Source organism: Microplitis mediator, chromosome 4 (assembly GCF_029852145.1).
Source record: "Microplitis mediator isolate UGA2020A chromosome 4, iyMicMedi2.1, whole genome shotgun sequence".
NCBI lineage: Eukaryota > Metazoa > Arthropoda > Insecta > Hymenoptera > Braconidae > Microplitis > Microplitis mediator.
Window position 1 is genome coordinate 11,496,100 of NC_079972.1, and position 26,007 is coordinate 11,522,106.

The window sequence follows — 26,007 nt, forward strand, 5'->3', positions numbered from 1 at the left end:
CGCGTCACGGTTGTAATTTCGGTAAAGGAGAGCAGAGAAACGATGAGAAAAGTGAGTAAAGCAAAAAGAGTTAATAACCGAAACGAGTGGGTAGTAAGCGCAGGAAAACAATAAAATGTGTGTAAGCCGAAGTAGTGGTATATATATTTGTATATATATTAAGTTAGTAGTTGTAGAGAGTGACAAGGGGTGAAAGGATGAAAAGAGGCATGAGTAAAAGGACACACAAATAGGGTTTGTTTTAAGTTTTAACTGCCAGATGAAAATAAATTCCATGGAAGAAAATAATAATAACAACAATAATTATAATAATAATCTGTTGGATGTGCGTATAGACGACATTGTGGTACACGCGGCAGCCATCGTTCGCTGTCTTCATTACTTTAATGGAGAAATGAAGGTAGTATAGGTGTAAGTGAGGATCCGGAAGGGATGAGGATGAGGATGAGGACGAGGATAAATTTTGAAGAGAGATGCAGCAGCTAAGGTATCACTTTAAAGGATCTTCCCTTTTCTAACTGAGGATATAATGATCTGCCAGACGACGAGAGTCAGAAAGCTTAGAGAGTGTTGAGATACCTGCCTATATATTTTATATACATGCATACATATATATTAATGCCAGTCTCAAGAGATTACAGGACTATTCTACGTCATTCACTTGACATTTTTTTTAGTTTTATTGTTTTACTTTTTTACTTTTTCGGGTAATGACAAACTCCTTTCTTTCTATTATGGCCTGTTGCTCTCTCGAGAACAACTAAAATTCTGAATTTAAAAATATATATATTTTTTATTATTATTATAACTTTTTTTTTTAACGTTAGTATGTTAAAAAGTTTCTATTAAAAGCTTGGGAGCTTATGACTTCAGGTAAAAAGCACATTTTTACTTATTCAGACATACATATTTTCAATTCACCGAGAAACTTTTTTTTTTATTTTTAATACTTGGGAAAAATAAAAGACAAATTCGAGTGGTTTATAATCCGTACTTGAATTTTTAATCATTTATATTTTTATAATTAATTTGGCGATAGCGAAAATTTTTAGACGCCCCGAGATGTGTTCGAATTTGCATAAATTTTTTGAAGTCCGCGAGGTTGGAAGCAATGAATATAAATTCAAAGACCCGCTGCGTCTTCCTCTAGCCGAACTTTATTTTAATTGTGTAAAAAATCATCCCTAGCCAAACATCACATCCAAAGTAAATATTTGTTTTAATTTATCTCCATATCAACTACATATACTTCATACATTTGATCGGTGGTGTGAATAAAAACACAATGATAGAAAGTATCAGTATAAGTAGCCCGCGGCAAAATCTCTTTTGTCCAAACTTAACCAAACCTTCATCACCATTGTCTACACATGGTATATATATACATATACATTTATATAGATGTAGTGGACCTAGTGGTATTCTAATTAATGGCCTGACTGTGCTTGACATGTTTACTTAAACTCAATCTTGAACCCCATTGGAAATAATTCTCTGCTATACTCATCAGCACTTTGAAACCATTCTTTTTTATGCCTCTGCTGCAGTGAAAGCTTGATAAAATATATAATACCTCTGTTAAATTTTTTTTTCCTTATTTTCATGTCACGGTCACCGTAAATGTAAATATCAAAGCCAATTATCGTCGTAGGCACTGCAGAGTTATGATTAAACATTGTCGCTTAATGTAACTCTATTTTCCCTCTTGATTTTATTTAATTGAAACCTGGACATAGACAGTACGTCAATATCATCAGTTATTAATTGCCACGCATGAGTAATAATATCACTGCAATACACCACTTATTATTCCATTAATATAATTGAAATTGTTCATTATAATTAAAGAATTACAATGAATAATGATGTTTAATATTTATCAGATGGGTAAGTTATTTTTCACGATAAGATGATGATCCGGTACGTGATACATAGCCACTATCTTGATTATCCTACCCTATGTTGACACTTGGGTATATAATTACTCGAGCATTGTGGATACGGACCGACGAACGGACGTGCATTGTACATATGTATTGTACGTTTGCCTTCCACCCTAAGCAACCATCTAATCTCTCTGGAGTTTGCTGGATATAGCCTATGTAATCCTATCTACACTATTATTCGCCAAATTAAATCGTTCTTATCAAATAATTTAATTAAAACTAGTTTTTTTTAATTGATATTGTTTTATTCTCAGCTTGGTTCGTTTTTATTTTTACTTTGACGTATACACGCCTATCATGTTAATAAGAAGCTACAAATTTTTTAAAAATTATTTGAATTTTTATACTTCCCGCTATAGAAATTGAAAAGTTTCAAAAAAAGGGAAGTTATTGGTTTCGGTCCGATTTTCGAGAGTTGAATTTTCATCCGCATTAATAGACCATATATGATAAATATATATGGAAAAATATATAATCAATATGGAACCATATAAGTGGCCAAAAACGATATATATTTTCTTATATATAATATAGTAAGTTTTAATATAATTAATTATATACGTAAGTTTATAAGTTAATACATGTATTATATATATATTTATAATCATATATGTAAACTTGTAAGTTAGCACATATATGTATTACATATATTGATAATTATATGTGTAAATTTGTAAGCTAGCACACATATATATATATATATATATATATATATATATTCTGAACACAAGGTTTGAATCTTATAACAGAGAGAGGAAGACAGAAAAGAATAGATTTTATTTATTCTTACATATATGAGGAGACTTATATGGTTCTATATATCGAAAAATATACAAAAATTTATAAAGTTAAATACATGGTACATATATCGTGCCATATAATGATGAATTATATATGTATTCTTATTTGTTTCCATATATAAATAACATTTATTTTTGAATATATTAAAATTATAAGTTTTCAAATATATAAATAATATATTGAAGTTATACGGAAATATATGAAAACATATAAGAGAAAACATATATAGAAATATAACAAGATTTCATGTATTGCCACATATATTTATATCTATAACATATATTTTTTAATATATGTTTACCGTATATGATATTTTCATGCGGGTATGAATGTGTAAACTAAATTTTGTCGTACGATATCTTTAGAACGAGTCAATCGACTTGGATTTGAATAGATTTTGAAGTCGATCGGTCAAGAAGTTTACGAATTATACGAAAAATAAAAATGAAATTTTTTTTTTTCTTTAGATTTTCTTCTTATAACTCATAAACTACTCGACCGATCGACTTCATAATCTATTCAGTATTAAGTCTTGATGAGAGCCTTTTCGATTGCTGCCAATGGACTTGCTAAGAGTTAGTCTTCTGAAAAATAATGGATTATGTTTAGAGTAAATTTAAAAAAATCTATGGAAATCAAATTTTTTTTTCACATTTATCTAGTATCCAGACAGTCAACGATAGATAAATTCACCACGCAATAGCCACAACTCTTGGGCGCAATATATGCTATATAACTAATATGTAACCCAAAATACACGGTTACACATTTATTTGGTGTTACGACAGCGAGTAGTGTAAATTGTGAAAATAAAATACGAAACTGTCGCGACGGCTGCCAAAAAAAAATTTATTTCTTTTAAAAAGTACAATAAATAAATAAATTACAGTCAGCAATACTTTTTTTTTTATAATCGAAGATAAAAAAACATCTGATTTACTGAATTTTCTAACCCCAAAATTTAGTGCAATTAAAATCAAATTATTATTTTAGGAAAATTAATCAAATTTAATGAAGTATTCATTTTTTATGTAAATTCAACTTTACATTTTGCAATAATGATTTATCTTTAAAGTTTTATTACAGATTTAAATGAAAACAATTTCGATGAAAATGTCAAGTGTAAAAAATTTCAAGCTCACATTTAAAAAAATAAAATTCTTTTCCAAATGAGACGAAATTGACAAAGATTTTTCTGTTAAATTCAATTAGCCATAGGCTAATAAAAATTAAATTAAAAATATTCAACAGACACTTTGACAAAAAATGTTGGAAAATATGTCGAGTGCAGTTTAAAATTTCATAACCTCAAAAAACAATTACATTAGGAATGACAAATAAAATGGAGTCCCATGAATAAAAGCAAAAAAGGAAATTTAGCATAGCGACAATGAATAAAAGAGGGGGAAGGGTGAGGGTGGGTTGTAAATCAGTCGGTCGCATCGGAGGTATTTCAGTTAAATGACACATGAGTGTCCACGAAGCCTTTCTCTATTCTCTGTTCTGTCCTCTGTTCCCTCGTGTTCTGTCTCTCATCCGTTGTACCACTTGGCGCCCTTTTACTCTCATCTCTGCACTAAATTCAACGCTACCCAACACCAATCTCTTCTGTTGGCATTCGTCCTCTACTCTACTCTCTTCGGGTGTACAATTCAATGCGTCGTATTGTCCAGTGTACCACTGACCGTACACTGTATAGTGACATTGTGGATGTCTGTTAAAGGGTGAGTTGAGGGCGAGAATGAATATAAGCATTAAAAAAAATAAAAAATCAAAGAACCCTATTGAATTATATCTTGTCTCGGACTTTTTCCCTTTTTTTATTCTTTCATTTCTCGGCAGTATTCGATGGATTTGTCTGTGGATCAACGGCGTCCTCATATCGCGGGGAAGGGTGTGATCGTAACGAATTGAAGGGTCGAGTTTTATGGCTTAGTGCAAGTAAAAGTATAATAATAATAATGATAGTAAGGATAATGATAATGATAATAATAATAAGAGGAGAAAAGATAAAAATAAAACCAAGGATTATATGAAGTAACGAGAGACTAGACCAAAAGATGGCGATTGTCGTGGGTCAGTCTAGCGTACATTAACTGCCACTGTCCATAGATATTTTTATTTTTACTTTTTATTATTATCTATGTTGTTTTTTAGTTTATTTTGTTTCATTTATTTTTTTTATCATATTTTTTACGGCACTTTCTACCCTTGGCCAGCAGCAGCCTTCAGGACACAAGAGAAAAGTTAAGTAAATAAAAGCGAATAGGAGGATAAGAATGAAAAAGAAAAAGAGGTTAGGATAGACAGTCGATGTACCAGCGGAATAGCTTCGGCGATAAATTTAAGACGGTTACTGCCTTTCGATGGTTTAATGCGAGGGAAGAGAATTGAGTGGCTGCAAGTCGCCGATCTTATAGTATAAGAAAATAAAAAAATACCCGAGTGGGAATGAGAACGAAAGTATCTGAGATAAAGAATTATGTCGTTGATCATTATCAATACGACAGACGTTATTGAATTTAACTGTTAACGGGAGCATTGAATATTATGTTATTAGATTTATAAATCGTATTTTTATCTCTTATCTTACTCCCTTTATTTCAATCGGGTTTAAAGCTTTCTATCATTTTCTTTCTAACCTCACTTTTTTTGCTTACGCGTTTTTATTCACTAATTCTCAAACTTGGCTTTAAATTCAAACAGCTGTTGAACATTTTTTCAAATTCACTTTAGTACTGAATAAAAAAAAATAAAATGAAAGTTTTTTAACAAAAAACTCAGCAGGAAATCGCGATTAAAATTCGTAAGTGGAGGTTTTCACAAAATGTCTGGCTTAAAAAAAATTTATATATAAAACCTATATATGTATCTATAAAGAAGTGAACAGTAATTAAAATCAGTAATTCAAAACTACTAATCTAAAATAAACGAATTTAATCTTTTATTTGGTGGTTGTTTCTTTGCGTATTATTCACCCTCGGTAACCCTTGGATAGTTGGCATTCGACGTCTCGCATCTAGCGTCTACGAGCGCCGTCAGGTCCACGGTCGGGATAAACGAGTGAAATGGTTCTGACGTCGAGTGGATAGTACCATTCCATAATCCATTGTGTCCAGTGCCAATTAAACGGTGCTACCATGCGTATGGTCAGGAACTAACCGGCCGTTCTCAACACGGTCACGGCAGCGGTGGCTCTCCCACAAGCTCTACGGGTGTATCACTACCACTTAACTCGTATAACCCTATACCCCTACACCCTCAATATCCCCAGTTTCTATATCCTACTACTACTACTACTACTACTGCTGCTACTACTAGTATTACTACGACTACTACTATTACTACAATCGTTGAATCGTATCGTGTGTTACGTGAGCACAACACCGGAGACCGGAATACTCCTCAATCGGGACAACCACTGATTGGGGAGCATCTGGACCTCGGTCCTCTCGGCAATTACTGGGACCGGTACTGCATCCCGTCTATAACTGTACACAATGCTTGCTTCTTGCTACTATATACATTATATATCTATGTATATATATTTAATACATATATAGACAATATAATTATATACGTAATCTCATACTGTTTATTAAGGTATAAAATAATTTCTCTAACTCTACAAACATTTCTACGTTCATATTTGATTTTATAATTAAATATTATGCATGCTACTGAAATTTGGAGTTTAATTAAATTCTACTACCGTAAAAAAATAATTTATTTAATTTAAATTTTATCTCAAAATTTTATCCAAATTAATTTTGATTATTTTAATTAATTCATTTAATGATTAGATAATAATTCAAATTCATACTCTTGTAGTCTGTAAAAAATTTATTAGGGTTTCAAAGTTGTTTGTTCAAATTTGAGAGTCGGATAAAAACGGCAGGTGGAAAAAAAACTCTAACCTCAAAAATTATTTTGAATTGTTAATTAGATAAACTTAATGAATTTTGAGAAGTAGTAATTGATTCAATTACGAGTTATGAAAAAAAAAGGTTTATTATTATTTGTACTTTTATTTAAACCGTGAGAAGAAAAATAACGCGACGTGACAAAGCCGTAACGCTAAACAGTAGTTACTACACTTTAATAATACGTATATTAGATTTGTTCCTAAAGAATTTATTTATTTAATATAAAACAGTATTTACTATATATTTTTTTATGCCCATATTGTGAAAATTATATAGCAATATTTTTCAGCGAATTATATTTACGGCGAATAAATTAAAATAAAAGGGGATTAAAAGTAGATGCGTGCGGGAAGTTAATCGTACGTAAGGTGGAAATAATAAACTCTGATGACATGTCTGTCTTTTTATACCTATATATATATGGAGGTTACGTATGTATGTAACCGTATCGAGACACGTGTTCAGCCACGTGTGCAACGCGTCCTGACCCCCTGAGTTTTTCCACGATCTGTATTTTTTTTTTCCCTCATTTTATCCACTGACTCACCGCGCGTACTCTGTTATTTTTTCTTTTACAACAAATATGTTTTATACCGACTTTAAGCCACCCGAGGGTGCCGGGTAATTCAATGCGTCCTACCCGTATGTTGACGACAAATCCGACGTGCAATAATTAATTTATTCAAATAAATATTTAATTAAATCTAAACAAAAATTTTTAGATATAAAAAAATAAAATTCACAGAAAAAATTAAAAATATTCAAAAGATTTCACCAAAAACTAAATTTTTTTCCCCAACTCATTCTCCCCAATCCCCTATAAAGTGTTACGTTGCACCTGGAATACAGATGTCTCAAGACGGGGCAATCCCTCAGGTTATATCGCGATCGCGAACAAGTAACGCGAGTAGAGCCACACGCTAGCGAACAAACATTTAAGGTAAGGTCAGTGCCGCCTGCTTAATGTTACTGACCGCGTGACGTCATTCTAACCATGTGTTATCTACAGTCAGACTACACTGACAGTATGTGCACGCATATTTACATACTACATACTGCATAATTCTTTTTTTTTATTAATAATCTCTACGTTTCGTGACGTATCTCGAGATACGCTGCTGTTTTGTCGTATAAAGCTAAAAAGGTTTATTTAGTGTCATTTAATAATAGGGTATCATCAAAATTTTACTAATTTAATTAATTATGCCAATGATATTGATCAAATGTGCGTATAAAAGAAATGAAAAAAAAAATATATCTTTTTTGCATCGGAAATTTAATTCTTCGAGTTATAGCGTTTTGTCATCACAATTTCATCTATTTATCAAAATCAGCATTAGTTTCTTACGATACAAAAAACGTATCTCGAGTTACAACGTTTTGTCATACACTGTAAAAAATAACCGGGGTAAGTCCAAGCGGTGTAGGTGTTAAAATTATCGGTGTTAAATTTACCCCCGAAAGCGGTGTGAAAATAACGCCGCCACCGGTGTAAATATTCTAGACCGGTGTCAAAATAACGCCGCCACCGGTGTAAATATTCTAGACCGGTGTCAAAATAACGCCGCCACCGGTTTAGATATTCTTTACCGGTGTTAAAATATTTTGCTTTGTGAATATTTTTACTCACTCGATCACTATACTTGTTAATAAATGAAATTTTTTATCAATTTTCATAAAGAACTGACATTTTTTGTGTTTTATAATCTTTAAAGTTAATACTCCAAGCGAACGCAATTTACCCCGCTTTTACACCGGTTTTACTCCGCTTTTACACCGGTTACCCCGTTTTAACACCAGTATTTTTAACACCGGTGTAATTTCATTTTTACACCGGGCGGAGTTAAAACGAGTCCATTTTCAACACTGCTCTTTTTACAGTGTAACAGAAATTAATTTTTCTGTTAAATTGTACTCAAATTCTGTTAAAACTTCAAACGCTATTTTCTCGAAACTATAATTTTTGAGATACGTTGTTTTGTCATGACAGGGCAGCGTCCTGAATTTTAGTTCACTTGTATCTTGGCAGAAATAAATGACCGAGCAAAATATAACGTTACGAGTGAACTAAAATGTATATTCACGTATACTAAGCAGTGGATTGTATTATGAATATATGTATGTACAAGTGGGAGAAATATGTTTATGTCTTTGAACTATGGAAGGGGTAAAAACAACGTAGTACTACGTACTATGATTTGTACTATACGCACATGCGTTTACAACTTCCAACATAAATATATATGTTATATAAGTCTATAGCACTTTAACATTGCTTTAGCTCTTATTTGTGTACTTGAATATATCTCAAGTATCAAGTAATTGTGCTTTCATTACACGCTTGCCTTCTCATTCTGTCTCTTGTATTACAATGTACTCTTCGTTGCTCACTCGTGATTAAAGTATATAAATATACCGTTTACATCCGCATTCAAATACATGTATATTATATATATACATACATATATATATATTTTACAACAACGTACTATTGTATTGTAGATGTAATGAAATATAATAAGTGATGTCAAAGAGCTGAAGTAATGTGGGTGGGTGTAATTTGAAAAAAAAAAAAAAAAAAAAAAAAAACGTTTGATAATTAGCTATTTTAATTAACTAAATTATAACTTTTCATAGTAGATAAACAAAACACTGTGTGCAGGATGAATGATAAGTATATCTAGTGAGGAAGTGTATTTTTTATTATTTCGTTAATTGTGGATACTAAATAAACGTTTCATTGACCCAATTCATCGGGTGATCTATTTTAATTTATAAACATCTGAGCAGTGATTTGTTTTAGCCAATCAACTATTAGTTTGTGAAATTTATTGGTATAAAAAATTTTATTGTTGGGTTTATTTTTCTTTTTTTGTCGTTAATTAATGTAATAAAAATTTTGAGATTGTAAATGTCAATGTATCGTAGGTGAATGATTTGTTTGGGTTTTTTTTTAATGATTTAATTGCTTAAAATAATAATTGTAATGTTGAAATATATTTTTTGTTACGTAAAAATTGAATTCAGTGAAGTAGTAAAAGATAAATTATTAAGGGGAAGGGGGGGAGGGTAAAATGGGCTACCTAGACTTTGAAAACCTACGAATATTTTTTAGCCAAACGGGTTCCTAAAATTTTTTTTACAGAAATGATCGAATAGTAATTCAACAGAAAACTTTGAATTAAGTTATTTTAAGGTCCAAATCTTCACTATCAACTCTTTTTTATACTAAATGCATAGCCAAAAGTTTCAAAACATAAATCAAGCGTGAAACATACATTGAGTTTTGTTGGGGGCCCGTTTTACCCAACTTTTCGAGATTTTTTTATTTTGATCGACACAGCAAATTAACACTAAAAAAACAGCAGAAGGAAAAAAAAAGTGAAACGAGCTGAAAAACTGACATTATAAAAATTTTTTGAGGGGTGGTCCATTTTGCCCCACATTTTTTAATTTTTTATTTTTAATGGACAGAACAAATTAAGGTCAAATACTTGGCAAGGGAGTAAAAAAAAATAGAACAAGTAAAAACAACTGAGGATTTGAAAATTTTTTTAATATCTGAAGTATTAAAAAAAATAATTTATTAAAAATACAATTTTCCTGTCGTTTGAAATAAAAAATGACCCAAAGAAAAATCATTTAGATTTTACCAGAACTAATTGGATCAATTTAGATATGATAAATTTAAAAAAAATTAATGACTTAATTAATAGGGATAATAAAATGTAAATTGAATAAAGTAAATAAAGTAAATAATTATACGTTTATAGTGTAATGTAACATCAGTAGCATTAGTGTTGAGAGGACAGTAGAATGGTTGTTCTGTAATAATACGAGTATTGTTGAGTTTATCAAGCGAGGCTAATTGGACGCGAACAGCTGGACTGTCAATACAGCCACGTTAACATCGCTAACAGTAATACAAATAAAAAATTTTTAAAATCATCACGACCAAGATATGAAAGCAAATAAAAAAATATTTACACTTTTTATTTGATCTTAAGCCAAACTTCCCTCAGTAAATTTCCTTTTTTTTTTAAAATAAATTTATTTTTAGCGATTAGAGATTGCATTCAATTATTTTCGATTTAGTGAATACAAAAAAAAAATTGAGGCAAAATAATTGAGCTCGTAATTGAAAAAATTTATTTTTGCATCGAAATTTTTTAAATTTGAAGAAAAATTAAACGATTGAGTTGATTAAATTTTAAGGTAAAGTGTTACTAGAAGTTTGCTAGACAGTTCTCTCTCTCTCTATATATATGTGTATATATGTATAGGTATATATGTTTATAATATAAACGAGAAGGCACTTTAACGCTCAGGTTTATCGACTTCGAAACTAGTTTCTCAACTATGGCCAATCGGGGTGAGCTCGTCTAGGATCGAGGGGGTTTAAAGCGACTCGAATGCATATAAAATCTCTCTCTCGGGAGAGACCGGAAGCGATATACGCCAACGGAGATAAAGAGGATGAAAACGAAAAGAGAGAGAGAGAGTGAGAAATATACTGAAAATACGGGTGTCTTTGGAACAAGCGACGAGATTAGTCGATAAAGCCTCGGGTCCATCGTCTGCGAGATGCTTATTCTGTCCTCTGTCTGATGCCTCCCTGTCTCACTTTTCTCCTGATCCGGACCAAACTACTCAGGATATTGTCCGACAAAAAATTCAATTGACACTGGATTAAGTTAAATGCACACGGAAATATGTAGACCAATGAAATTTAAAAAATTTTATTCTTTTATTTTTTCTGTATCTTTTAATATCGTTTGCCAATAATTAAAAATTAATTTAATTTTAATTACTTATCGTATCTTTATATTTGTCTGCCGAATATAATTGCTCTATTAAACGTCATGGTAATAAAATTTTTGTTGAAAAATATGAAATTACTCAAACGAAAAAAAAATTCATACAATAATATGTTATTATACGAAGTAGAATTGATATAAAAACGATTATCATCATTTTAGTTAATCGATATTTTTTATCCTAAGGACATGTTTGTCAATATCTTGATTTATTTTTCGAATTATTCTTCACATATGTATGTATGTATAAAGTACTAACTCATTATGCTTCATTATATCGATTATTTTTTGCTGCGCATTTACTACACGTATGTCCCAATAACTAAAAAACAATGTTTTTAAATTTCTATTAAAAACAAGCCTTGATTGCTGTCGTTATTAAAAGTATCTGACATTCCAATTTAATGATTTTTTTATTTAAAAAATAGGTAAATTTTTAAAAATAATTTAAACAGTTTCAATAAATGTGTAGTGATTTAAACTACTGCTCCAATTAACCAACTATTGGCAACCCTTAAAACTTTCATGGAATTCGCAGTTCCTGTGCTTCTCAGAGACGACTAAATTTGAATTTATTTCAAATCCGATATTAAAAACTTTAAATTGTAGTCAATTTCTACATCTGAGATTATCTAAAAATTTTTATAACTCTCGAAGATGTTGAGAAATTTATATCAGCAATTACATAAATTGAGTGTCGATAATTATTCTGTCAGTAAATATTTTAGTATATTCATGACAATTAATTTATCAAAATGATTTTTTCTCGTTTAATTTATTAAATTAGTCGTAGTCTGCTGTAAGATGTTTGGTTGATAATTCATGATGATGATGATGATGATGATGGTAATGATACTACTGATGATCAAAGCGAGAGTAAGATATAGACACTCCTATCTCGCTATTTTGCTCATACATTGATCCCCCTTTTACTTTACTCAATACAACATCGTCTGCTGTTACGCTAAATGGCCATTGAGTCAATTACGCGAATAAAGTGACCATTGTCCAACACGCATCAGCATATTTTTTTAACCCCATTTATTATACACACAGCGCATGCAACGCACCGAGACATCATATTTAGATACATTACATGCATTTATATGTATATATATTATAAAAAGTAATATTCGGAATAAGTAATTTAATTACTCTTCGTGGAAGGTCATTATTCTATTACTCATTACCAATACACTAGTAGTTTTTTTCTACTGCCCATAGTTCAGGTTTGAAATTTGTAAAAAAAAAATCTGTCTATCGGTTGAAACTGCGGGCCAGCCTCAAAACTTCTCGCTGTTTTTGAGCTCCTTGAGCTCCATAACATTGCTATGAATACATTCCCGAGCACTATGAGCTCGAAAATACTTTGTTATGCTATTGTTTTCGAAAAAAAAAACGTTTTTAACCATTTGTTTCTCTAACGATATCTCGAACGAATTGACCGATTAAGACGGTTGGGGTGGCAATCGATGAGGCTTATAATGTTTTAGAGTTGATTAGATTTTGGAATCAATCCATGGAGCACATTAGAAGTTATAAAAAAAAAAAACAATTTTGAAAAAATTTTATATCTGAAATATCTCCGAACGCACCCTGTCGATCAATTCACTTTTTCACAGTCCATAGGAATTAATAAGCCGCGTCGAATGACACCTTGACGATCAAAATCGGTTCATCCGTTCAAAAGTTACAGATATTTACGTATGTACGTACGTACATACACTCGGACATCATCTTGAAATTAGTCAGAACAGCTTCCGAGAACCTCAAAACGTCAAGATCTGACAGAAATTCGATTTTCGAAGATTAGACCGAAACCAAAAACTTCCCTTTTTTTGATAATGTTCAATTTTCTTAGCAGGAAGTTAAAAAATCTAAAGACTGAATATGATTTTTATCACATGAAAACAAAATATTATTTATTAATATTTTTTCTGTTGCGGGAATTTTTTTTTAAAATAATAGATAAGGGTTAAAAAAAATTTTAGTAAAAAAGAGTTAATTTTAAGGAACTAATTGCTTTAATACTCGACAGGGATAAACCGATGTATATATTTTTTAGCTAAAAATAATTATGTAGTAAGTGGAAAAACCAGTCAATCAATATGTCAATGATAACAATGATATGAAACCATTGATAGTTGTAATACGACAGACAATGAAATACTTGAGCCGATAAAAAACTAATCATTAAATATTTCTGGTCACGTGACCACTGTTAGAGTGACCCAGCTCTTAGTCGCGAGTTAGATATGATCGAAAATTGGGGTAATTTATTTTCAAAAGGTTATAATGGACCGTCCAGTAACTAGTAGGTTATATTGTACAATAATACTAAATAATACACCCACACTATGCATTTATATTTAATTCAAATACATATATATATGTAGGTATTATATGCAACGATAAGTACCCCTTTATATTTTTCTCAATGCATATAGCAATGATATTATATTTTTACAAAAGGGTTCTAGGGGGTGAGTTTGCGCGGTGGGCGTTGTGGGACCCCACAAAGTCCTTGATTCTCGTGGTCTGACTTTAACCGAGCCCTTTCCCATTCACCGGCGACTATCTCACCACTGGAAATATATACACGCATAAATGAAAATTGAAACGTAAACATAAACATAGACATTGAGATTTTTTTTTTTATTAAATGAAGAGGAAATCAGTGATAAAGAGGGTTGATGATTTTATGTAAAAAATTCGATTGTCGATAAAAATAAAAATCAACTGACGTTAATAATTTCTTTTCTGCTCTATTTACTTCAATCGTTATTTTTTTTTTTTAATAAAAATCAATAGTTTCTAAATGAAAAGTATTCGAGCCATTCCATTTATGGATGCACTTGAATAATAAATCGAGTGTGAAAATAATAATTTTTTTTTTCTATTCGAGTTTAGATTTTTTTTAATGAATTTTATTACCATCATTAAATTAACGATGAGTAATTTAGTCTACTTACAAATTAACAGAATAAAAAATTTGAAATAGAAAAAAAAAATCGAATGTATAAATATAGGAACCAAAATTTAAATGAATAATTTATGTAAAAGTAGATGGGAAACTGGATAAGGTGAAACTTTTTATGATCAGTGCTTTAACATTTCAAATAAATGTGGATAAAAATTTACTAGTGTACCCGTATATATCTGTCTATATACAATATCGGTCATTAATTCTTGTGCGGTAGCATAGCATCGGGAAAAAAAAAACATCTCAAAAAGAAAACATGTATCACTTTTTTATACAAATAAAAACTATAAAAAAAAAAAATTGTAAAAAAAAAATACAATATTTAAAAATATATCTATATTAATTAAATGTAAAATTATAAATATGTATTGTAAAATAAGTGAATAAAAAAAAGTCCCTATAAAAAAAATCTCTAGATTTAAAAATCACTAAAAAAAAATTACAATAAAAAAAAAAATTCCTACAAAGAAACATTTGCATATCTAAACATCTACTTAAAAAAAATATGCAAAAATGAAAATCTCTACAAATAAAATATCTATAAAAAATCGGCTGTTTTGGAAAATCTCTATAAATCATCACATGTACAAATAAATATCTGAATAAAGTATAACCTCGAAAACTGGAAGCATTGCCACCACGTGCTCATAATCATGAATAAGTTCGTGTTGTAATATATAAGTATAAATAATAATAATAATAAAAATTATGGTTATTATTAGGTTATTAAGAAAAATATAATAAATAATTTTAAACTTATAATAAGTGACTTCGAAAAACGTGAAAGATTCAAATCTGATAACTCCAAAGCACTGAGCCTGTAATAATTCATATAATTTTAATTTTTTTAATTTTATTAGTTAAACTTTATTTGAGAATATCATAAAATTATTATTATTTATTTTATAATTTTTAATTTTGTTTGACTATCAAGCCGTATGCCAGGATTCGATGAACGTCCAAAAATCACTTTTCTTTTTTAACTTCCCGCTAAGAGAATCGACGATCTTCGAAAAATTGGGAAGTTATTGTTTTCACCCCGATTTTCGAAAGTCGAGTTTTCATCAGATGTCGACGTTTTGAGGCCCTAGGAAGCTATTCTAACTATTTTCAGAATGATGTCCGAGTGTATATATATATATATATATATGTATATATATATACTAATGCAAAAAATTAAAGGAGCAGAACAATTTAATAAATTTTTTAGTGATTTTTGGAAGGCTGTAACTTGGTGAAAAAAAATCGTATCGAAAATTTAAAAAAAGCATTTTATAGCTTGAAATCTCTAGTTTAGGTGTATTTTTTCAAAATTTTTTAAAAGCTCCGATTATTGCGCAAACATGACTGTAACTCAGCAAATGCAAGGAAATGACAAAAAAAATGAAAAATTTCCAAAAAATGTAAAAAAAAAAATTTAGAACACAAAAAACAAGTTTCAATTTATTTTTTTTCTTCGATTTTTTTTGACATTTTTTGGAAATTTTTCATTTTTTTTGTCATTTCCTTGCATTTGCTGAGTTACAGTCATGTTTGCGCAATAATCGGAGCTTTTAAAAAATTTTGAAAAAATACACCTAAATTAGAGATTTCAAGCTATAAAATGCTTTTTTTAAATTTTCGATACGATTTTTTTTCACCAAGTTACAGCCTTCCAAAAATCACTAAAAAATTTATTAAATTGTTCTGCTCCTTTAATTTTTTGCATTAGTATATATATATACATATATATATATATATACACTCGGACATCATTCTGAAAATAGTTAGAATAGCTTCCTAGGGCCTCAAAACGTCGACATCTGATGAAAACTCGACTTTCGAAAATCGGGGTGAAAACAATAACTTCCCAATTTTTCGAAGATCGTCGATTCTCTTAGCGGGAAGTTAAAAAAGAAAAGTGATTTTTGGACGTTCATCGAATCCTGGCATACGGCTTGATAGTCAAACAAAATTAAAAATTATAAAATAAATAATAATAATTTTATGATATTCTCAAATAAAGTTTAACTAATAAAATTAAAAAAATTAAAATTATATGAATTATTACAGGCTCAGTGCTTTGGAGTTATCAGATTTGAATCTTTCACGTTTTTCGAAGTCACTTATTATAAGTTTAAAATTATTTATTATATTTTTCTTAATAACCTAATAATAACCATAATTTTTATTATTATTATTATTTATACTTATATATTACAACACGAACTTATTCATGATTATGAGCACGTGGTGGCAATGCTTCCAGTTTTCGAGGTTATACTTTATTCAGATATTTATTTGTACATGTGATGATTTATAGAGATTTTCCAAAACAGCCGATTTTTTATAGATATTTTATTTGTAGAGATTTTCATTTTTGCATATTTTTTTTAAGTAGATGTTTAGATATGCAAATGTTTCTTTGTAGGAATTTTTTTTTTTATTGTAATTTTTTTTTAGTGATTTTTAAATCTAGAGATTTTTTTTATAGGGACTTTTTTTTATTCACTTATTTTACAATACATATTTATAATTTTACATTTAATTAATATAGATATATTTTTAAATATTGTATTTTTTTTTTACAATTTTTTTTTTTTATAGTTTTTATTTGTATAAAAAAGTGATACATGTTTTCTTTTTGAGATGTTTTTTTTTTCCCGATGCTATGCTACCGCACAAGAATTAATGACCGATATTGTATATTTGTATATATAATGAAACATTTCGGTGGATTGGAAATACTTGTATACACGTACGGTGACACGCAAACTACAAGTTTTTGTTTGCGTGCATGGGTTTTAGAACACTCATCAGCTAAGTGCACTCACTCTATAGTGTCTCAGATAATTGGCCTACGATTTGTTTTTTTATATTTTAGCAAATGAAAAAATGTATATATAAATTTAATTACAATAGATCTATAGTGATATCACTAAATCTATTTCGATGTAACATTAAAAAAAAAATTTTTTAATACAATATATCACAAAATCAAAATTTTGAATTTTTATGATTTTGCAATTCGACTTTTTGTTATTACGTTTATCACAGATCTAAATAAAGAACAAAATTAGATCTACGTAAATTAAAATTTTTTTTTATTAGGTAATTTATATAATATCTTTTTTTTTTTTTAGATAAAAATATTCCACTTTCATTAATTGGATTTATAAATTTGGAGTTATCTATCGATAAGAATATTATATCGTATGATTAATAGCTTTTAAAAAATATATTTTTAATTAATTAGTCGCAAGTTAAAAAATTATTTTTGTTAAAAAAATTAATGAAGAGAGGGTGTTAAGTATTTTTAATATACACAAATATATATTCCTTGATTAAAAACTCCGATTGAAAGTCTATCGGATTTCAATCGGAGTCAATCGGAATTCAGCGGTTTCAATCGGAGTTTTTAATCAGGGATTTTAACATACACTGTAAAAAATTAGTGACTGACTTAACTGACTGTAACTACCTGCTATATTTCAAATTTGAGTTTTAACCCCACTAATTACTTTCAACGTCCCTTTAATCCGAAAATCTCTCCTTTTTAAATTTTAAGTATTTTTAAAAATTAAATAAGTCATTGATTTTTATTCAAGGTTTTGTATCGTAGCTTTAAAAAATTTTTTTTTATTAATTTTTATTAAATTGATTGTTGATAAAAAAAAATCTTATCTAATTGAGAGCAAAAATAAAATACAAGTATAGTATTTATCTATTTTTAAAGACGTAACTCTAATTATTGTGATAGGAACTAAAAACCGGACAATTAATTTAACTCTTTACTCCCAATTATCACAAGGCTATTTGTGTCGTAAAAATATAATAACTCTTTAATTACCGATCGTGATAATAATTCTGAGGTAAAATAATAAATATAAAAAAAATTGATATCGAAAAAATAAAACGTATTAAAGAATTATTGCGCATCAAAGAGAATTATTTATTAATTCTCGTAAAAAAGAACTATAATTAATGTCTTGATTTACTTTATAATTAAAAAAAATTCTAAAGTGATACGCGGAATGTTAATGAATTTTTATGGGGAAAAAACGGAGTTTCATAAGTGTTCGGAGAAAAATTATTGGCTACGTCACTTATCAGAATATGAACTGAGGGTAAAAAAAAACGATAAAAGTATTTATTTTATCGATTATTTTTATTTAAAAATTAACTTAGATATTTATTAATAATAATTATATATTAAAAATTGCGGTAACACGCGTTCATATTCGTAGATAAAATTTATATAGGACATCATTTTTTAAAAAGTAAATGACACATTTGAATTATTTCATATTATTATTAAAAAAAAATTTTCCGCGATGTAGATAATTTATTAGCTTCGTAATTGAGTATAAATATATATGTAAATATATAAAAAAACGGTTTTAAAATTTGTTTGTAGATTCAACTTTATGTTACTTCTCAGCCCGCGAGGCACCGGGGTCAGCTACTTTATAATCTAATAATAATTTTTATATTTTATAATTTATAACTTTAATCATACGGTAATAAAGACATAAAAAATGATACAGTTGGGTAACATTAAAAAGTAAAGAGATAAACATACATATAGAGAGAGAAGATAGTGATGTACATACTGGTCATACGATATACGAAGAACGTGGTCAGTCCGCGAATTGCAATGGACGTATACATTATATCATGATATAATACATATACAGAGTAGAGTAGTATACTTTGGTAGCCGTAAATCCCCGAGAACGATGGAGTAAAGATGAGAAAAGAGAGAGAGGAGGAGAAAAGTCTGGAGTTGGTGTGTGGTATAGTGAGCTTGAGGCCACGCTGGAGCCATTTGGTATCTTGCGACTTTTCGAGTTATCAACAGTGGGTTTTATTAATGACAGCTAGACGACGTTGGCCCCGTGGCGGCTCTTTATGGCTGGACATAAACTCTAAACTGATTAACAGTAGCCAGTGCTTGGGCTTTTCGCATTCTGTCTTTCTCTTTATATATACATATATATGTATATATGTAATTGCGTGTTTCAAATATCCATATATATATAAAATGTATCGAGTACGTAGAATATCAAACTACCCCGTACTGTGTCTCGTTAGCAATAGCCCCCAGTTTATAGGCCATCGTCGCTGGAATTAACATTGCCCAATTAAATTGATAGATATCCAACCCGGTAGGTATTAAATCCTGTATCCCTTAGTAAAATTGTACGTAAATCACAAATCTCTATCTACCTATTCTCTATATAAATTTTATGGTAAAAAATTTATTGCTCTAGATTTTATATATTTTTTCGACCGTTGCATTGCATGTGAGTAAAATGAGGATCATTTACGATTTCAAAAATATTCGGTAATTGTTTAGAAGTGGGGTCAATTTTTTTTTTAAATTCATAGGAAAATTTTCTAATTGCAATATCAATAAATTTTTCTTTTCAAAATATTCAGTTTTTTTTGTTCTTTAAGAAAAAAAATACTAGCAGACTCAAAAAAATGTTGGCACAAAAATTTCGATGAATATGATGAAAAACATGAATTTTTTATACTTTAAAATTGCAAAAACTCATCGAAATTTCAAAAATTTATAATTTTTGATGGTGGATTCATGAATCCACCGTAAAATAGAACAATTAAAAAAAAAAACCATTCGATAATATTGATTTCTCAATTTTTTATCGTCAAAAATGTGGTTGACCCCGCTTCCAAATAATTACCAAATATTTTTTTTGTTAACCAGTTTTTGATTCAACATCGGATGTAATTTTGAAACATTGTCATAAGTGAGGAAATTTAGTTGCTGATTTTCAGAAGTTTGAATTATTTTTGAATGCTCATGAAATTTTGGTAAAATTAATAAATATAATTTATTATTATTATTTTTTAGATAAATAAAATTTTTTAAAATTGAAAAAAATTTGATCATATTTAACTTTGATATTTTTTTTTCTAGTTTTAATATTTGTTTATTTGCAATTAATCTCTTTGAAACGGTAAAGTAGATTTATTTCATATTTCGCATGACTTATTGCAAATATTAATTGCAATTGACAAAATAATTTCGAGTAAACAATCCACGCGCATTAGTAGTAGTAGTAGTAAAGAGAAGTTGCGCGAGTAAAATGGGTAGAAAGAGGAGGTGGAATAGTATGTAGTAGTAGTGTAGTATAAATGGCGACGCGGTTTATCACGAAACGGAATTTAAACGGTTTACGACTGGACCACAGATTAGTACGGTAGATGGACGAATGGCTGTGCGATGGATTTCTACCATCCATCCTCTTGCATATATGCAGTGCAATAGTGACCCCCGCAGATTCAGCCATCGATGATCACGTCCTATCATTCGCAAAATCGCCTCTGTCGATCTGACGCGACGATACACAAAGCAGTAAATGCGCCTCTACTCTACCCGACGGAATCCAGTCAACTGGTTAAATTTATTTAATCCGCGGTATAAAAATAGTACTCTCAAAAAATCTATATATTTATATGTTAAAATGTGTAGAATACACCCGAGTATAAATAGGATGACGTCAACAATTTTAAAGTAAAATAATTTTCATTCCGTAATTTATCTTAAATTTTGCACAACTTAATTGCGAAGCAATGAGATGCGTTCTGCTAACGCTTACTCGAACAGCTGATTCACTCGCGGAAAAATTATTTCTACACACTCAAATATTTTAAACTAGAACAAGATTTGTACCATTTTAAAGATAATTTATTAATAAATAAAACGAACACAATTTTAAGTCGCTTTTTTTTTTAAATAATGATCGAAAAAAAAAAAACCTGTGATGTACGTCCGTATTTACGGATGTTGGTAAATACAATGACTTGAAAAATGTACATCCGATTGATCTATTTTATTTTTTATTGAATTATTACACTTAAATTTCTAAATAGAAGAACTCTTTTAATAATCTGTATTCAAATCTTTTTGTTTTAATTATAATTAGTAAAAACTCAAAACTGGCAATTCATGAAAGAATTTAGCTGCTATTTTTTCTTTTTTTTTTATATAGAAGCGCCACTTACTGACCACTTTTTGAATGAGCTTCTAAGTTTATTTTCAAAAAGTTAAATCAATTCTTTAGTGAGACATTTACTGTGAACAATTTGATTCAAAAAATTAAGTAAACAATTTGAAAACGTCAATTGAATATTGTTGAAAAATTTTGTATTTGAACTCGGATTGATTTTATTTTATTTTCATGTGAATTTTGATGAATCTGAAAACTAATTTTTAAAGAAATTGGCTTAAATTAATTAAAAAATACTTAAAATTAATGGAAGGACAACAGAAAAAAGTTAATAAGTTCATTTGGAAAATTAAAAACATATATTTACAAATATACATCATTTTTACACAAGCACATAAAAAAATATTAACAAAGACGTAATACACTTTGTCTATTATAATTTACATTTGTATCATTAAGCTGCCATTTTCTTTTTCTTGAAGTTTCATTAGTAGCGATTGGAATATTTTTTGGGGCTGGGAGCTTAGTTGCAGTACAAGTAACTGCAATATTTGTTGGAGATGGACGTTTAGTTACACCAGAAGTTATTTTAACACTTGCTTTTCTTCTTCTTGAATTTTCCATTTGTCTCATAGTATCTTGCTGCGCAATATCAAGTTGGTCATAATAAGACTCTTTGCCAAACTTGAGTGGATCATACAAACTTGGTGGAAAGTTGGTACCTAGTTCATCAATCTTGCATTGCTGAATGAGTTTATTGAGAAGCGACGGATTTCTAAATGATTTACGTTTTTGGATTTCCACACTCATATCCAAATTGCCGAATTCTGCAAGCTTGACAAAGTGATTAAATTTTTCCTGTAAATCAGCAGGATATTGCCCTGAAGGTGCAGGGGGAATAAGTACGTCGTCTTCATCGGACTCATAATCCAAAACCAAATTGTTTTTGATATCGTTTAACTGTTCAGGCGTTGATGGCTTTTTGACTTGGACATTCTGTGGAATGATAACCTGTGAGGTGATAGAGCTTTCCTGATGATGATGACCATCGTCTATACATTCATCAATCTCATCCTCTGAATTAGTGTAAGCGGCGGTAATAGAAGCAAGAGCAGAGCTTTTTACAGACATCATTAGTTGAATTTGAGTGTCCAGTTTATAAAAAATATTATTTTGTGTCGAAACTCACTAGTATATTGTGAACGATGATTGCACGTGGTCTTTTTTTACTTAACCTTTCTTTTACTGGATTTCCTTGAATGATCAACTATTAACGAGATACTTGGATGCCTGAATTTACGAAATAAGTTCTATAAAAATAGAAATTTATTTTATCTTGATGAACTAAGTTTGATTAAAAGAATATATATTTTTTCGAATGCGATATAATAAATATAAATTTTTCTTCACCATGCGGTCAGCCACTTTCCACAATGGAACTTAAAGTAATGGTTTCAAAACGTGTAGAGGCTGTAGGCGTCGGCGTGGATGCGCGTGCGACCGTAGCGCCACTACGTGTTCGGTGATAGCTTGTTCGAAATGAATCATTAGACCTGTATTTGGACTGTGGTGTCGACTCTAGTCCTTAATACATGTAGATAATTACACAAAATTATTATTACTATGATAAATAAGTAAAATGCAACCTAACCTCATGTGGAATAAACATCTATTTTCTTTGTAAATAATTATGCATTTATTACTTACTTCTTTTTAATGCTGCCACTTATTATTTTTATTAATTTATCACCTATATGATATTAATCAAACAGTTATCAAATTTCTGAGCTTAGAAAGTTACGCTGTAACTTTTTATCACTTGCCAATTTTATGAGCTAATTATTTACAAAGTATTTAATAAAATAATATAAAATACCTAATTTCTATTAATATAAAAGTGAATGAAAAATTTTGTACATTAATTATCCACATTTATTTGAATTTTTATTTGGAAAAATTCAAAGTAAAGTTTTAAAAAATGGTAAAGTTATGTTTCAACTTAATTGACCTGATCTTCTTTTATAAAATCATCAATGGATTGATCGATTCGCCTGATATACTAGGAAGCTTTAGTATAGTCTGTAATAAACCATGTCTCAAGAGCAATCGAATAATTAACACGCTAAGATATAACAAAAACTACGTAATTAGTGGACCGTACAATAGAATAGCTAACCAAGTCAATGAGTTCAATTCGGACATCGATTCTATTGGTAGATCTCTATCAGTTTTTCACTCAAATAATACAAATCTTTTGGATAATTAATTAAGTTATTCCTTTCTCAGTCAAAAAGTCATGGTTGAATTATACTTATCCAAAAAATTAAAGGAACAAAAAAATTTTATAAATTTTTTAGTGATTTTTGGAAGGCTGTATTTTCGTGAAAAATGATCGTACCGAAAAAACAAAAAAGCAAATTGAAGCTTGAAATCTCTTGTTTAGAGATCTTCCAGCGAAATATTTTTTCGAGCCACGGTTTTTGCGGAATTATAAGAAAAAGGTCGAGACAAAATTTTTCTAAATTTTTTGGTTTTGTTTTTAAGGTCTACGGGGCCGGGAAAAATTGAAAAAAAAAACGAATTCATGGAATTTTTTTCCATCCTTGATATCCATTTGAAAAATCCAGAAAAAATGGCCATTTCCTGGTTTTTTAGTCGACTCATCGCGACTCTGAAAATATTGATAAAAAAAATAATGTTGCCAGGTGATTTTATAGCTTAATGTACTCTCAAAAACCCTGGAAATTTCCAGATTGATCCATTGAACCGATTGTCCGGGCTGATTGCTCAAAGTTTTACAAAACAATTAAAGAAACAAGTTTTGTTCCTTAATTTGTGTAATCATTACCAAAATGAAAAAATCAATTTTTTTCGGATTTTCTTTCATTTTTGCGTTAGTTGTTCAGTAAATGTAAGGTAAAGAAAAATAACAAAAAAATTCCGAAAAACGAAAAAAAAAAAAAAAAAAAAACTGAATAAAACGTAAAAAAACATAACTTTACCATTTTTTAAAACTTTACTTTGAATTTTTCCAAATAAAAATTCAAATAAATGTGGATAATTAATGTACAAAATTTTTCATTCACTTTTATATTAATAGAAATTAGGTATTTTATATTATTTTATTAAATACTTTGTAAATAATTAGCTCATAAAATTGGCAAGTGATAAAAAGTTACAGCGTAACTTTCTAAGCTCAGAAATTTGATAACTGTTTGATTAATATCATATAGGTGATAAATTAATAAAAATAATAAGTGGCAGCATTAAAAAGAAGTAAGTAATAAATGCATAATTATTTACAAAGAAAATAGATGTTTATTCCACATGAGGTTAGGTTGCATTTTACTTATTTATCATAGTAATAATAATTTTGTGTAATTATCTACATGTATTAAGGACTAGAGTCGACACCACAGTCCAAATACAGGTCTAATGATTCATTTCGAACAAGCTATCACCGAACACGTAGTGGCGCTACGGTCGCACGCGCATCCACGCCGACGCCTACAGCCTCTACACGTTTTGAAACCATTACTTTAAGTTCCATTGTGGAAAGTGGCTGACCGCATGGTGAAGAAAAATTTATATTTATTATATCGCATTCGAAAAAATATATATTCTTTTAATCAAACTTAGTTCATCAAGATAAAATAAATTTCTATTTTTATAGAACTTATTTCGTAAATTCAGGCATCCAAGTATCTCGTTAATAGTTGATCATTCAAGGAAATCCAGTAAAAGAAAGGTTAAGTAAAAAAAGACCACGTGCAATCATCGTTCACAATATACTAGTGAGTTTCGACACAAAATAATATTTTTTATAAACTGGACACTCAAATTCAACTAATGATGTCTGTAAAAAGCTCTGCTCTTGCTTCTATTACCGCCGCTTACACTAATTCAGAGGATGAGATTGATGAATGTATAGACGATGGTCATCATCATCAGGAAAGCTCTATCACCTCACAGGTTATCATTCCACAGAATGTCCAAGTCAAAAAGCCATCAACGCCTGAACAGTTAAACGATATCAAAAACAATTTGGTTTTGGATTATGAGTCCGATGAAGACGACGTACTTATTCCCCCTGCACCTTCAGGGCAATATCCTGCTGATTTACAGGAAAAATTTAATCACTTTGTCAAGCTTGCAGAATTCGGCAATTTGGATATGAGTGTGGAAATCCAAAAACGTAAATCATTTAGAAATCCGTCGCTTCTCAATAAACTCATTCAGCAATGCAAGATTGATGAACTAGGTACCAACTTTCCACCAAGTTTGTATGATCCACTCAAGTTTGGCAAAGAGTCTTATTATGACCAACTTGATATTGCGCAGCAAGATACTATGAGACAAATGGAAAATTCAAGAAGAAGAAAAGCAAGTGTTAAAATAACTTCTGGTGTAACTAAACGTCCATCTCCAACAAATATTGCAGTTACTTGTACTGCAACTAAGCTCCCAGCCCCAAAAAATATTCCAATCGCTACTAATGAAACTTCAAGAAAAAGAAAATGGCAGCTTAATGATACAAATGTAAATTATAATAGACAAAGTGTATTACGTCTTTGTTAA

General features: G+C 29.6%; 2 protein-coding genes across 2 annotated transcripts; one reads left to right on the forward strand and one right to left on the reverse strand.

The window, feature by feature from the left end:
- Window positions 1-21,834: 21,834 nt before the first annotated feature.
- LOC130667225 (SAP30-binding protein-like) lies at window positions 21,835-22,560 on the reverse strand. Its single transcript, XM_057468720.1, has one exon. The coding sequence runs from the start codon at window positions 22,558-22,560 to the stop codon at window positions 21,835-21,837; it is 726 nt and encodes a 241-aa protein (XP_057324703.1).
- Window positions 22,561-25,281: 2,721 nt separating this feature from the next.
- Window positions 25,282-26,007, forward strand: LOC130667226 (SAP30-binding protein-like). Its single transcript, XM_057468721.1, has one exon. It carries the CDS (start codon window positions 25,282-25,284, stop codon window positions 26,005-26,007), a length of 726 nt encoding a protein of 241 aa, XP_057324704.1.

Bases quoted from the DNA above. Each gene is read 5' to 3' on its own strand.
- LOC130667225 (XM_057468720.1), bottom strand. From the start codon at position 22,560: ATGTCTGTAAAAAGCTCTGCTCTTGCTTCTATTACCGCCGCTTACACT.
- LOC130667226 (XM_057468721.1), top strand. From the start codon at position 25,282: ATGTCTGTAAAAAGCTCTGCTCTTGCTTCTATTACCGCCGCTTACACT.